Source organism: Thermobia domestica, chromosome 13 (genome assembly GCF_964235325.1).
Source record: "Thermobia domestica chromosome 13, izTheDome1.hap1.1, whole genome shotgun sequence".
NCBI lineage: Eukaryota > Metazoa > Arthropoda > Insecta > Zygentoma > Lepismatidae > Thermobia > Thermobia domestica.
In genome coordinates, this window is record NC_137466.1 from 211,495,958 (window position 1) to 211,508,487 (window position 12,530).

The 12,530-nt window shown below is 35.2% G+C and overlaps 1 protein-coding gene across 13 annotated transcripts in view; it reads right to left on the reverse strand.

Moving 5' to 3' along the window:
- The window catches only part of LOC145668991 (ATP-dependent DNA/RNA helicase DHX36-like), a 157,964-nt gene that overhangs the window by 13,489 nt on the left and 131,945 nt on the right, over nt 1–12,530 (reverse strand). For 9 of the 13 annotated variants that reach the window (XM_081737309.1, XM_081737300.1, XM_081737306.1 and 6 more), the window contains 2 exons: nt 8,853–9,135; nt 514–605 (listed from right to left, as the gene is read on the reverse strand). The exons of 2 other annotated variants lie outside the window; for them this stretch is intronic. In XM_081737309.1, the coding sequence (XP_081593435.1) occupies nt 514–605; nt 8,853–9,135 (375 nt within the window). The remainder of the gene's footprint in view (nt 1–513; nt 606–8,852; nt 9,136–12,530) is intronic. 2 more of the 13 variants (XM_081737305.1, XM_081737307.1) reach the window with 1 other exon arrangement.

A 12,530-nucleotide genomic window follows, 5' to 3' on the forward strand; every position in this document is an offset into this window, starting at 1 on the left:
TTTTGGAGTGAAAAAGAAAAAAATAGTAAAATATGTTTTATTTTGCAGTTATATGTTAAAATATTTTGCAGTTAGCACAATTGTAGCAAATTTTGCTAAACTGATTTCACGAATAGTTTTCTCTGAACATTCTAGCCCCAAAACAAGTATCACATGAATTGTTTCTTTTTGATTATTTTGAAGTCATTTCACAACTGCCTGTGTTAACTATGCATCCCTAATATTTCCCTTGACTTATGTCGATGATTTTAACCTACCATCACTTCTAGAGCTTAGTTTCCTAATGATATGCCCATTTCAGATTTTCCGAATATCCAATATGTCTCCTTACTTAGATTTCGTCGATCCTAAAGCTGGTTTACGCCAAAATCCTCAACATGAATTAGGCACTTCTTGAAATTTGTGTGCGCCTGATTTTATATACACAAGCTTCTATGTACATACTGGTATATAAAAATAATTGCAACATATAATAAGTTATAATATGAATTTTTTATCTATAAAATTAAGTACCTCAAGAGATTTCCCTCATCAGACTCCCAATCAGTAATTTCTGAATGTTGCACTTTCTCCTCCAGAAGTTTATTCAGTTTCATTTTCAGATCCTGTAACAAAAATATTCATTCATGATTGGAGAAAAAGCATTTACTTTCTTCAGCCCTGAAGAAACTTGTTACACGCACACTGTTCAGCAAAAAGTAACTATAGTTTTTTTTTTTCCTTTCTTTCTTAATTCAAACTACGAGATGCGTTCAGGAAGTAACCTCCGACTGGTCAATGTGCGTGAAGTAGTGAGGGTAGCACTACCATCTTTGCACAAACGAGCGCGGTAGATCAGTCTGCATCCAGCCGTGGTAGAGCGAATGTTATCTGATCACTAGTTCCACTTTTGTAGCGTCTATTGTGCTGCAATAGAAAACCCCGCCAAGTTGAGAGGTGCGAGGTGTCCTAGTTTTCTTAACGGGAAAACAATATTCGGCAGCAGTTAGCCCTCGGAAACTTTGTGTCGTGTATGGACAAACATTTATGTCGAAGAGAGAAATGGAAGGCCATCAGTGGTCATTGATGTTCTTGTTCAGAAAATTGATGGAAAACTTCGTGAAGATCGACGTTTCACAATCTCGGGGCTTTGTGATGAATTTCCACAAATTTCCATGATTCTGTTATGACACAGAAGTTAGGCTACACGAAGTACTGTGCGCGATGGGTGAGGAGTTGAAAGATGCGGTCACAGACTGGCTCAAGGCACAGGCGGGAGATTTCTATGCTGATGTAATTTCTAAGCTAGTGCAGAGATATGAAGAGTGCTTAAATGTTTATGGAAACTATGTTGAAAGACAGAGCAAAGAAGCAGTTTTCAGATGTACAGAATAAATTCATATTCACTTTGGTGTTTCTTTTTTTAACCAACCGGAGGTTACTTTCCGAACGGCCCTCGTACACAAACCAAGATTCTTGTTTATGGTAATAATCTGTTTGTAATATTTGGTTCTTGTACGAGGGCCGTTCGGAAAGTAACCTTCGTTAAAAAAAAAAAAAAAAAATCGTGTTTATGTAATAATTTGTTTGTAATATTTGGTTTCACACCGGAAACCTTTTTCAATTAGAATTGTACTGGTAGTGAATTAAAACTTGGTTCATCTTATTCGATTACAATTTTTAGTTCCTGGATAAATCTTATACTTTAAAACTTTCGGCTCTTGCTTGGAGCCTTTGTCACGGGGGATAAAATCATGAGTAGGAACAAGAAAACACATCTATGATATGAAAAGGAACGGGGCCGAAAGGAGTGCATTGTAGACTTAAAACGTAAAAATAAAAATCAATATTTTAATTTTATCAAAATCTTTTGTTTAGTTCACGCACCTGGGTTTCTTAGGTTTTTTTTTTTTTTTTTTTTTTTTTATCAGCTTGTTAAATTGGCTAAACGAGCCGGAAAAATAACATTATATCTACATATAAAAATTATGTTATTTTATTTCCACTGTATAGCTTCTGTACTATGTAAAACTGTGTATGCAATAAATTGTAACAAACTGTCAAAACTTTCTACTACTTATGCTAATAAACGTATTTCTCTCAAACCAACATTTTTTTGCACACGTCAAAATTTTAAATTTCAGACACCACAGGTAGTACTTTTCCACGTTTCAGTACTACCTCTTCCATAATCGCGCCCGAGGTCTACAAAGACAAGCAATTTCCAAGTTCAGAAAAAGAAAGCCATCTTTATCATCAACAGCAGGCTAGTGAGAAACAAATATGTTCCTTGTATATACAAATTCACTGCACTACATTTCCTAAACATTCAATAAAAAACTATTAAACTCAATATAAAATATACTTCTGTGTCAAGCAATTCATTTGTGTGTATATATAAGATTTGTAAAATAGATGTGTCTTTATAGTAATAAATATTGTAATATTTAAGCTCTAGCTTCATCCCTATACGTAACTGTACCATTAAAGCAGTGGTGCCCATCCCCCCTTATGTCGATGACGCACCCCCCCCCCAATTGTCTATCCGTAGGTGTTCTTCCATGAAAAAAATCTTCTTTTCGATTAATTTTACCCCCCCATCAAACATATTTATATAGATTTTTAACCCCCCCCAAATATTTCAATGACGCAGTTTGCGTCATAGCCCCCCCTTGTGGGCACCCCTGATTAAAGCATATCGTCAGCATTAATACTTTGCCCTCTGTAGTCACTGAGGCTGAAGTTTCACTCATCAAATGAAATGGCTCACAGCAAAATCGAGGTCAGTCTCTGTATTCTTTTGTTTGACAAGTGAAGGTTGCCAACTGCTATTACTGTTTGTTTTATGCACGTACTCGATCTTAAATCACTGTCACCCTTTTATTACTTTACAACTTATTTGTTTATTTTTTGTCCGAGATTCATTTTTAGTTCCAAATGAAGTTGGAGCCTATAATATTGTGTTGTGTTTCTTTTAAACGCTTAGAAGAACCTGAAACTATATGTATTACTTTAGCAGCTCTCAGCGATGCAACTATGCTAGTTGTCGCCCGGGGCATGAACTCGCCTTAGCGCCCCCTGACCAATCAAACCAAAAAGCTCCCCTCAAACATTTGCCCAATTCTGCGCCCGGGGGCACAAGCCTCGTTTGCCCCCTCCCCCTACTTACATCACTGGCAGCTTTAAGCAAATCTTTAACCCGTACTTCTGAGTTTCTTTCTGTCATACCTATCACTTTCCCAAAACTGTATTTTCTTTCATAAGTCACTGAATTTACATTTGAATTTGTGTAGAAACTAAGGTTTCAATGTCATGCGTAATTCGGCCTATGAATCAAAATTAATCAATGAATTATATGCAGACATCTAAGTACAATAGGAGTTGTGGTACAATATATGTGGTCTGGGTTGCTGAGCACCGACTTCAAGAGTAATAGAATGTACGGTTATTCAGGAAGTACAATAGACAGCGTGGTAGTTAACGCACACCGAGAATGGCCTAAAACATGGAGATGCGTTATCGCCAGCCGTTATTATTCAACTTCGTTCTGGAGTACGCTATAAGGAAAATCAAACAGGGTGTCTACTAAAATTCCAAAATGAAATTTCGTGAACTTTTCTTTACCAAACCATAAAATGATGCCAGCTGAAGGGCAGTCTCAAGAGCGAATCTGAATGTGAATTGGGCCGAATTTTCATGCATGCGATAGAGGCGTGCTTTTCTTGCGATTTGGTAGCGTCTAAAGTCGACAATAGACATAGAAGTTTTATACAATTAAATTTTCCAGTCTGTACTTATATTCGTACAGATAAAAAGAAAAAAAAAACCTGAAGCTAAATTTCGTGATTTTTTCTTGACTTTCATGACCGTTTTCTGATTTCGTGACCGATAGAAACCCTGTCAAAGAGAGTAACCAGGGCGTAGAGATGAACGGTATTCACCAGGTTATGGCGTATGCTGACGATGTAAATCTGATAGGGGATGATAGGAGAACAATAGAAAGAAATGCGGAAGCCCTATTAAACGTTTGCAGCGACATTGGTTTAGAAATAAATGCAGTACATGGAAGTTCACCGGGATCGTAATACTCCAAATTATGGATGCGTCAGAATATCAAATAATGCTTTCGACAAAGTGGATACTTTCAAATAACTAGGATCAATATTAACATATCAAAATCATATCTATGAAGAAATTAAATGTCGACTGAATTCGTGTTATTATTCAGTTCAAAATCTCTTGTCGTCGCGAATTCTGTCGAGGAATTTGAAGCTTAAGATATTTAAAACGATAATCCGTGAAATAATTCGTGTGGCAACGCTTCCGCATTTAACAATTGAAAGATGTCAGTCACAGCAACTTACCCTCCTCTTTCGAGGGAGGTACGGGAAATCACATATCGACAACAGCGCCAGAAGGGGCATGGTTGAGATAGAAAACAGTACCAACTGCTATTTTTGGATCAAAAGACCCAATATATTCAATCAAAAATTTTCTTGTAGGTTTTACATTTGGACAACTACACATAGTGTAGACAAACCCAAACTATCACTTAACTCAGTATGTTGTGCTTATTCCGTAAAAAATACGAAAACTCGATTTAAGGACCGTTCAAAAATTTTGTAGCCCCTAGATCCACAAACTAATTATTGACCAAGATAGCAATTTTTTGATGTATTTTTTGGAATCATTTCTAAAATTCTTGGCCAAGATCGCAATCTTTCGATTCATTTTTTTTGATCATTCGTTTATTACGGAGCTGAATAAAAAGTTTTGAGTAAACTTATATTTTCAGTGTACATTTTCGTACACGGAAGGTGAAAAATAGTAAATAAAAAGCAACAACATATGATTAAAATTAATTGTGTGAATAGGAAAACAAACTTTTCCATCAAAAGCAACAACAACCAGTTGACCTCTATGTAAGCTTCTTAGCCCGTTGCTTTTACCAAACATAAACACATTTGGTGACATGATATAGAAAACCAATGCATGGACTTTTTAGAAAAAAATATAGCAGCAACAAAATTACTTTTTTTTTTTTTTTTTTTGCATGATACGTTAGGAGGTTGAATAATATAAAAAGCACGGGCAAGAGGCATGGATTATTATAATTTACCTCTCTGCTGGATTATACGTTTTGAGTTAAATCTTTAGTAATTGCCATGGAGTTTGGGACGCTTGCTTTCTAAGTACTTTTTTTTTCCTATGGTATATTTCCCCCCCCCCCACTTTGGAGAGGATTTTTAGTAAAACTCTGTCATTTAACATGTATGAGTAAAAAAGTCATTTATCATTGTAAATATAAGTTTTCTGGTAACACGCAACCCACTGTACAGTTCAGTTTTAAAGATTTTATTTTATTATTTTTTTAATTTTATTTATTTATTTATTTATTTTTCTTTACAATTCAGTCATAATAAATTGTATTTTAAATGGGGCCTCTTGTTCTCATTTCAAGTCCTAATATTTAACAACACTCAAAAATTAAAGTTGGTTTAAATTGCACTGCAGCTTGGGTGTGTTAAGTATTGTGTGTGCAACTTGTGAAAAATTGAATTTTTTTAGTGAGATGGGAATACACAACAATTGGCACGGTGCTGAGCGTGGAGGTATTTTTTGATATAAAATTTTATTAATAAACATATAATATTTTTTCTGCTGGTGATATTGAGGGTGATTGAGGTTTGGTGCTTGGAGTATGGATAATTTTTTATTTTTTATTTTTTCTGTAACTGCGGAATGTTGATGGTGGCATTTAAAGTTAAGAGCTAAAATTGATGATTGTTGTTTCTTATTATGTTTAGGGTTTTTTGGGTAATAGGCTGAGGATAGAATGATAATAGGTGTTATATAGCTATTGACGCCCCGTAGGTATTTAATGGTAAATGTAAAAGAATTGATATATGAAACCCATTGCGCGAGTTCTGTTGTAAACAGCGGTATTAGAGATGGAAATTAATGTCTTAGAATTGGTTAGAATTGTAAATTGTGAGTCAATTAAGTACTTGAAAAATTTTTTTAAGAGAAAAATATAGACTAAATAATTTAATTTTGTATACTGGCATGGGTATAATGCGTTTTGGAAGCTTATTGGATAAGTAAACTACAGGATGGAGAGTGTTTGAACCACGTTTGCGCTGTAAGAGACATGCGCCCACGCCTTGATTGGACCCATTAATTATAAGGACATGCTTAGTATTAATGGTGGAAACAAGGGTTAGGACCGGAGGATTACTGAGCAGGTGCTTTATTTTGTTGAAGTCGCTTTTTATTTTAGATGTTTCGACTAATTTTTGGGGTTTTTTTAGCTAGAGTTTGATATAAAGGTGCTAAGCGGAGAGAAATGTTAGGGAAGATGTTGACACTGGGCAGCTATGATTTTAGTTTATGCAAAGTAGTTGGCCGCGGCAATTTAGTTATGGCGTTAGTTTTTTTTTTTTTTTGGGGGGGGGGGGGATTTGGCGTGACTGTGCCATTAGAAACAATGAAATTGAGACATTTAATTGCAGTTAAGCTAAAATGAGATTTTTGAATATTAAATAAAAGGCTATGCTTTTGTGCCGTGTGAAGCATATTTTGCAGCGTATTAAGCAGTTTATTAAAAGTTGGGGTGTGGATATAGTAATTGTTGATGTATCTTATGAGACGTGATGGTGATATATTTTCAAAACTTTTTTTTGAGCACCCTTTGCAAGGAAATTGAGCTATTAATAACCTCATGGGCAGAGATGTTAGCTGAAACTGTGTGGCTGGTAAGTTTAAATTTCGAACGGCAAATGTCCTTTTTTTTTTTTTTTTTTTTTTTTTTTTTTACCAAAGACAGCTGGTGGAAGCTTGAGAACAAGTTTATTGATATGTAGTACTATTTGAAATTAGCCAAGGTTTCTAATCAATATACCAATTTCGTGACCTTGGAATGCGGTTTGGCAACCGCTAAACTATTGTTTTTGTAACTTGATTTGGACGGCTTGATAACTTTTTGCTGTATGAGTTTTAAGAGTTTTTGCTTTACTTGAGGCCGCAGATGGTATGGAATAGACAACTGAGATGAAACAAATGGTTGTTTATTTTGGAGATTAAGAGAAGCTTTAAAAGTAAGGATTTTTCAAAACTTTGTAGGATTTTAATTAAAAGAAACAGCGATTTTGGTTAGGATGTTTTGAAGGCGATTTTATTGAGCAGTTGGAAGCTGGTTATTAATGTTAATTTTTTGAGGATTAATTAAATGTTTGATTTGAGTTAACCTTTGACTAACAAACTGAGTATCCTTAATGGATGGTTTATATAATTTTTGGACTGTGTTAATTTGAAATGTTCTGTCGTCCTCGCGATAGGGAGTTTTTAAAACAACTGGTGTGTTTTTACGTAATAATTGTCATTGGTTGGTTGGGTTGACCAAGAGAATGGCAGGGTTGGGGCTGTTAGTAAGTACATTTAGAGGGATACATCCCCTAAGGCGAGAATGCAATGGTATATTTAATATATATACTGGGTGTGGGGAGCTTAGTGGTAGAGTAAGACTTACCAATGTTATTTGCTTGGGAGGCAGCGCCACCCTAGACTTAGTGACAAAAGTGTACTTATCGCTCGCGATGCTGCTAGTGAGGACAAGGTTAGTGAGAGAAACCTGTGCTAGCCCTGGGCGCTTTTATGTGGTTTGGTTTTTGTTAAAATGATGCAAGACTAACTCAGTGCATAAAGGTTTTTTTTTTTTTTCATTAATGCGGACGTTATCAGTAGCCGGTCATTAATTCCCAGATGGGAATTATCACATAATAAATGAATTATCATTTAATAGTGCATAAATTTCTTTTTATTAACATGGAACAGAATGGACAATTAAAATAATATTTTTCAGTGCGAATATTTGGTACGCGGAAGGTAAGAAAATAGTCAAAGCATCCAAAAGTAAGAATAAACTGAGGCCAAGGTTGTGTGAACTGGAAAATAAACTTTTCCACAACAAACTATAACATAACACCTAGCTGACCTCGATATGTGCATCTGTGATCTGATCTATTGTTTGCAAGAAAAGTTAAAAACAAAATTTCTGATAATGTTTTGGTGGACAAATACACGGATTTTCTAAAACTGAATAGAGAAACAAAAATCGAACACTTCATTTTTGTATACATAAGAATAATATTTATTAGAAAACTATTATTTGACTGGTTTAAGATTCAAAAATATAGTGCCAACTAGTTATAACAAGCAAGGACGATGGTGCGTATAAAAAGTAAAACTTCTAAAGCGAATCAATCATTCAACGATCATTCCGGATCATTCAATGATCATTCGTTCGGCTTCCACCATTTCGGATTCACTTCGTTCCGTTCAGAGCTTCAACATGAAGTCTCTGAGTAGGTGTCGTCAGGACATTAAGTATAAACTCAAGAAGAAATTATAACTAATGTATGGTATAGTATGACAAGTTAAAATTATCTATTAGCAATTTACATATTTTTGTAGTTATTGTATGCTTCTTTCTTTTAGTAATATATTTATATATTGGACTTATACGTAATTGTTTCTTTTATTCTGAACATTAATTAATTAAATTCTGCATTTTTCTTATTATTTTTATTCAATCTCTTTTATTCTACTATCTGTCACATTTAAATGAAATATCATGGATCATTTGGGTAATGGTCTCCATGTGACAGTCAATACACTATAACTCTAATCCCACTATACTACCCGTTCCATTATTGTAATATTCTAATACACTTTACCTATTACACTGTTATGATCAATTTTATTTATTTATTTATTAATATATGTTAATATATTGGATAGAATTAATTTTGTACAAGGCAAAAATTAAAAGTTTACATAAGGGAAAAAATCTTACAGATTTATTAGAACCATACCTTTATCACTGGAATCACAATGTCTTTTTCGCTACTAATTCGGACGAAGTTATCCACTTGTATCTCTAAGTTATCATTTTTTCTTGTGACATTAAATGACTTCCCAAACAACAGCAGAACCACTGGAAATACAGCTGTTGTATCGAAGAGCCAAGGGGGTGACTCCTTCGACGTCTTTAACTTTTCATAATACATCACGAATCGTTCTTTGGGAACTTTCCTATAGTTGACAGATTTATCTCGTGCTGCTACATCACCATCTTCAGTTGAAAGGATTACGTCCCTGGTAATATATTGTAAATTGAATAAATGAAAACAAATAATAGACAGAATCGATTTGCAGTAAGGTATATAGTTTGTTCTGTATACAATTAAACTTTTAACTACTATAAACTTATGTAATATGAGGGAAGTCAAAAAGTAAAGGGACTTTCCCCAACGTGTCACAAGTTTTCTTGATTTCGTCGGGAAAAAAATTTTTGGTTGCACCTGTAACCAATTTTGCACCGCATCAGTGACTGGCTGATGGTTGGCGTTTAAATGTCTTTAACTTCTAGTGATGATGGGTGTTTCCAAATCATGCTCATTTTCCACCACCATACCCTTAAACGATTTTCAAATTTTTCTCAGTCGTTGACGTCGACGGCCTGCCCGATCTTTCCCCGTCACATAAAGAAGTCCTTCCTTTGTTTGAAACGCTCTATCCATTCGTAGATCTTGCTTCGCGATAAACAGCTGTCACCATACTACGCTTGCATTCAACGAATAATTTCTGCAGGTTTAACATCTTCCGCAAACAAAAAGCGAATCACTGCCCTCACTTCCTCCTTGGTGGAGGTTAACAATGGAGTTGCCATGTTTAACAGTCTCCTACACTCCAACGACTAACGCGGGAATAGGAGTGACATGCTGCATAGAAGTGTTGCAGACGACACTAATTCAGCACTGGGTACTAGCAGTGTTAACAAACCCTAGTGCAAGAAATATAAAGTCCCTTTACTTTCTGACTTCCCCTCGTAGAATGAGCAAGACATGGATCATAATGCAACCTACCTTATAACTCCTTAGTTTTGTCGTTTGATATTCACCCAGTTTTTGAATTTCCTGGAAGGTTAGGTTAAAATATTTTACATTTCAAATAATTCACCGAGTGAGATTAGGCTGTTGATTAATTCTTGTTTCGTAATCAGGTTGTGCAGGATACAAATCCGGTGAATGATCATCCTGACTAAGGATGTCCCCTCATTTTCACCCAGGCAAATACTAGGATGTTCCTTATGAGCAGCAGCCCACCTGATTTCATTTCCCATTGATTTGTTCTTATTACTACTGTTTTGACTCAGTGGTAATGGAAGAGCGCTTGCCTCTGGTTCGTGGTTCGAACCCTGGTCTCGCCAAGAGTTTTGTGGTGGAAAAACACTGTGTGCGTGATTTTTATCGAGGTTCTTCCGTTTGCTTTACTTCCTTTACTCCATTTCGTTCATTATCATTATTACAGTCTCCCTTAACCTCGGAGCATAATCCGAGAACGTTAACCCTTTCTCCTATCTCCCCCCCCCCCCAAAAAAAGAAGCATAGCTACTGTTCGATTGTTAATGATTTCAGTGCAATTGGTCTCAAAGGCTGTATCTGAATTGAATTCGTTTCTGTTAAAAGGGGGTACGTAACTTTTTTTTTTATTACAATTTTTACTTTTTTTTAAAAAAAACTGAGTATATTAGAGGTAGATGCAACGATTTGTGGTAAAAGGAAGTGTATTCCTTGAAACGTGTTGAAAACATACGGATTGAAATCTGCGTTTTTTTTTTAACAGGGACGCCCTTTTAACTGAAAATCAAACAAGCAAGAGCATAATAATGAAGAGCTTTACACAAGGAAATGTGTCCAAAAACTCTTTCCTGGTCGCGATCCCAGCGACTTTCTATGTAACGGGAGTTCCGCCATCTTCAAACGGACTCTTAGGAAACGTGATTGCCTTACACTGTACATGAATTGAGAGAGGTGATTATTCACAGTAGCAAGTCTGGTAAATTCACTGTTGCTCAATTCAGTGGTGAAGATATTTTAGATTTCAGGTCATGGTGGAAAAAATACTATAAGAAAAAAATCTAGTTTCTCTGGAGGCAAGAACAGAGAAAGGATAAAAAACTTTGGGATCAGCAACCTTCACCACTTTATCTATTCTGTGAACAATCCATGAGTATGAACAGGTTTTCCAAGCGTTAACGGACTAATGAAATACACTTTCATCATGTTATTCAACACTACGGAAACTGTATTACTTCCTAGAAACTAAACTGAACCAAACAGGAGCTGTTTCTTTGAAGCTGGACGAGATCAGACTTGGAAAAGTACTGGATGAACATAAAAATTTATATTGCTGAATTATTCTATTTTGCCGTCCAATCAGTAACATTACGAGCAATGATTCATAAAAATACAATATGTCATAAAGTGTTGACACTTTCAGAATACTGCATTGTTTGTTTTTCCTAAAATATTGTATTCAACTGGTTTGTACTAGTACTACATTATTCTGAAAAGCACAGTACTAAGTGTAATGATTATATTATTATAATATTATAATATTATAATATAATATATTAATGTGCCCTGTTGGTCGGTCTATCAGCTGTATACTGGAATTTGGACACACGCTCAGTAATTTGGGAAATAAAACTTAAAAGAAAACTCGCTTGGCTTAAAAATAAAGATCCTACCATTAAAACAATATTTTCTTATGCAATGCTACTTCCTTGCATTCGCAATTTTGTGTCGTCCCATAACAAAAATAAAAACCTCTTAAAACTTATAATTGCCTGCTTTGGCGACAGACCAGCTAAGGATCAGTCTCTATTTTGTCACCACAGTTTTAAATCCCAAGAAAGATATCGTGAGAAAATTTCACCTTTTACACTGGCACAATATTAAGGTTTTGCAGATTTTTATTTAACATGTATGTGCTCACGGTATATTCCAGCATTAACCTCAGCATTTCCCGATATCGGTAAACATGGAAGTCAGTCAAACTACTCAGAGACGACAAGTGTTAATTTACAATTTGCCCTGACAGAGATTAGCTATTTTTAAAGTAATTTTTGGAAGACAAAATGTTTACTTTCAAATTATTATTATTATTATTATTACCAATTACTATTATTAGTATCTTTGTGTTTCATCAATATATTTAAATACTACCAATGTAACAGTGTCTAAAAGTTTACATATAGTTCAGAAAAACCCTGATTTCACATTTTATGTCACCATGTTTTATGTTAAAAAGGCGTGTAACCTTCCTTCTCGTCATTCCTTGCCCGAGTCAGTTGCTAGCCAACTGAACCCCAGAGACTTGACCCGAAGAAAATTATTTCATTATTTTGATTTCTAACTGTATGTTCGAGTGTTCGAAGTGGAAAAAGAGCAGAGGGGATATGTTTTATTATGATTTTGACTCAACATACTGGGTATTTAAATATTGTCTTGATCATTGAAAAACCAGAGACGGTATGTCCTTATTACTGAAAAACCAGAGGCAGTATAGCATACCAGCACATACCGCCTCACTTCGACCACTGGTATGTTCCAAACTGAAAATTGTATATACCCGTGCTGGAATATTGACATCACAAGGAATCGAAGGAGGATGGTTAGCCTGGAAAAGAAGAAAGAAAAGGAAAC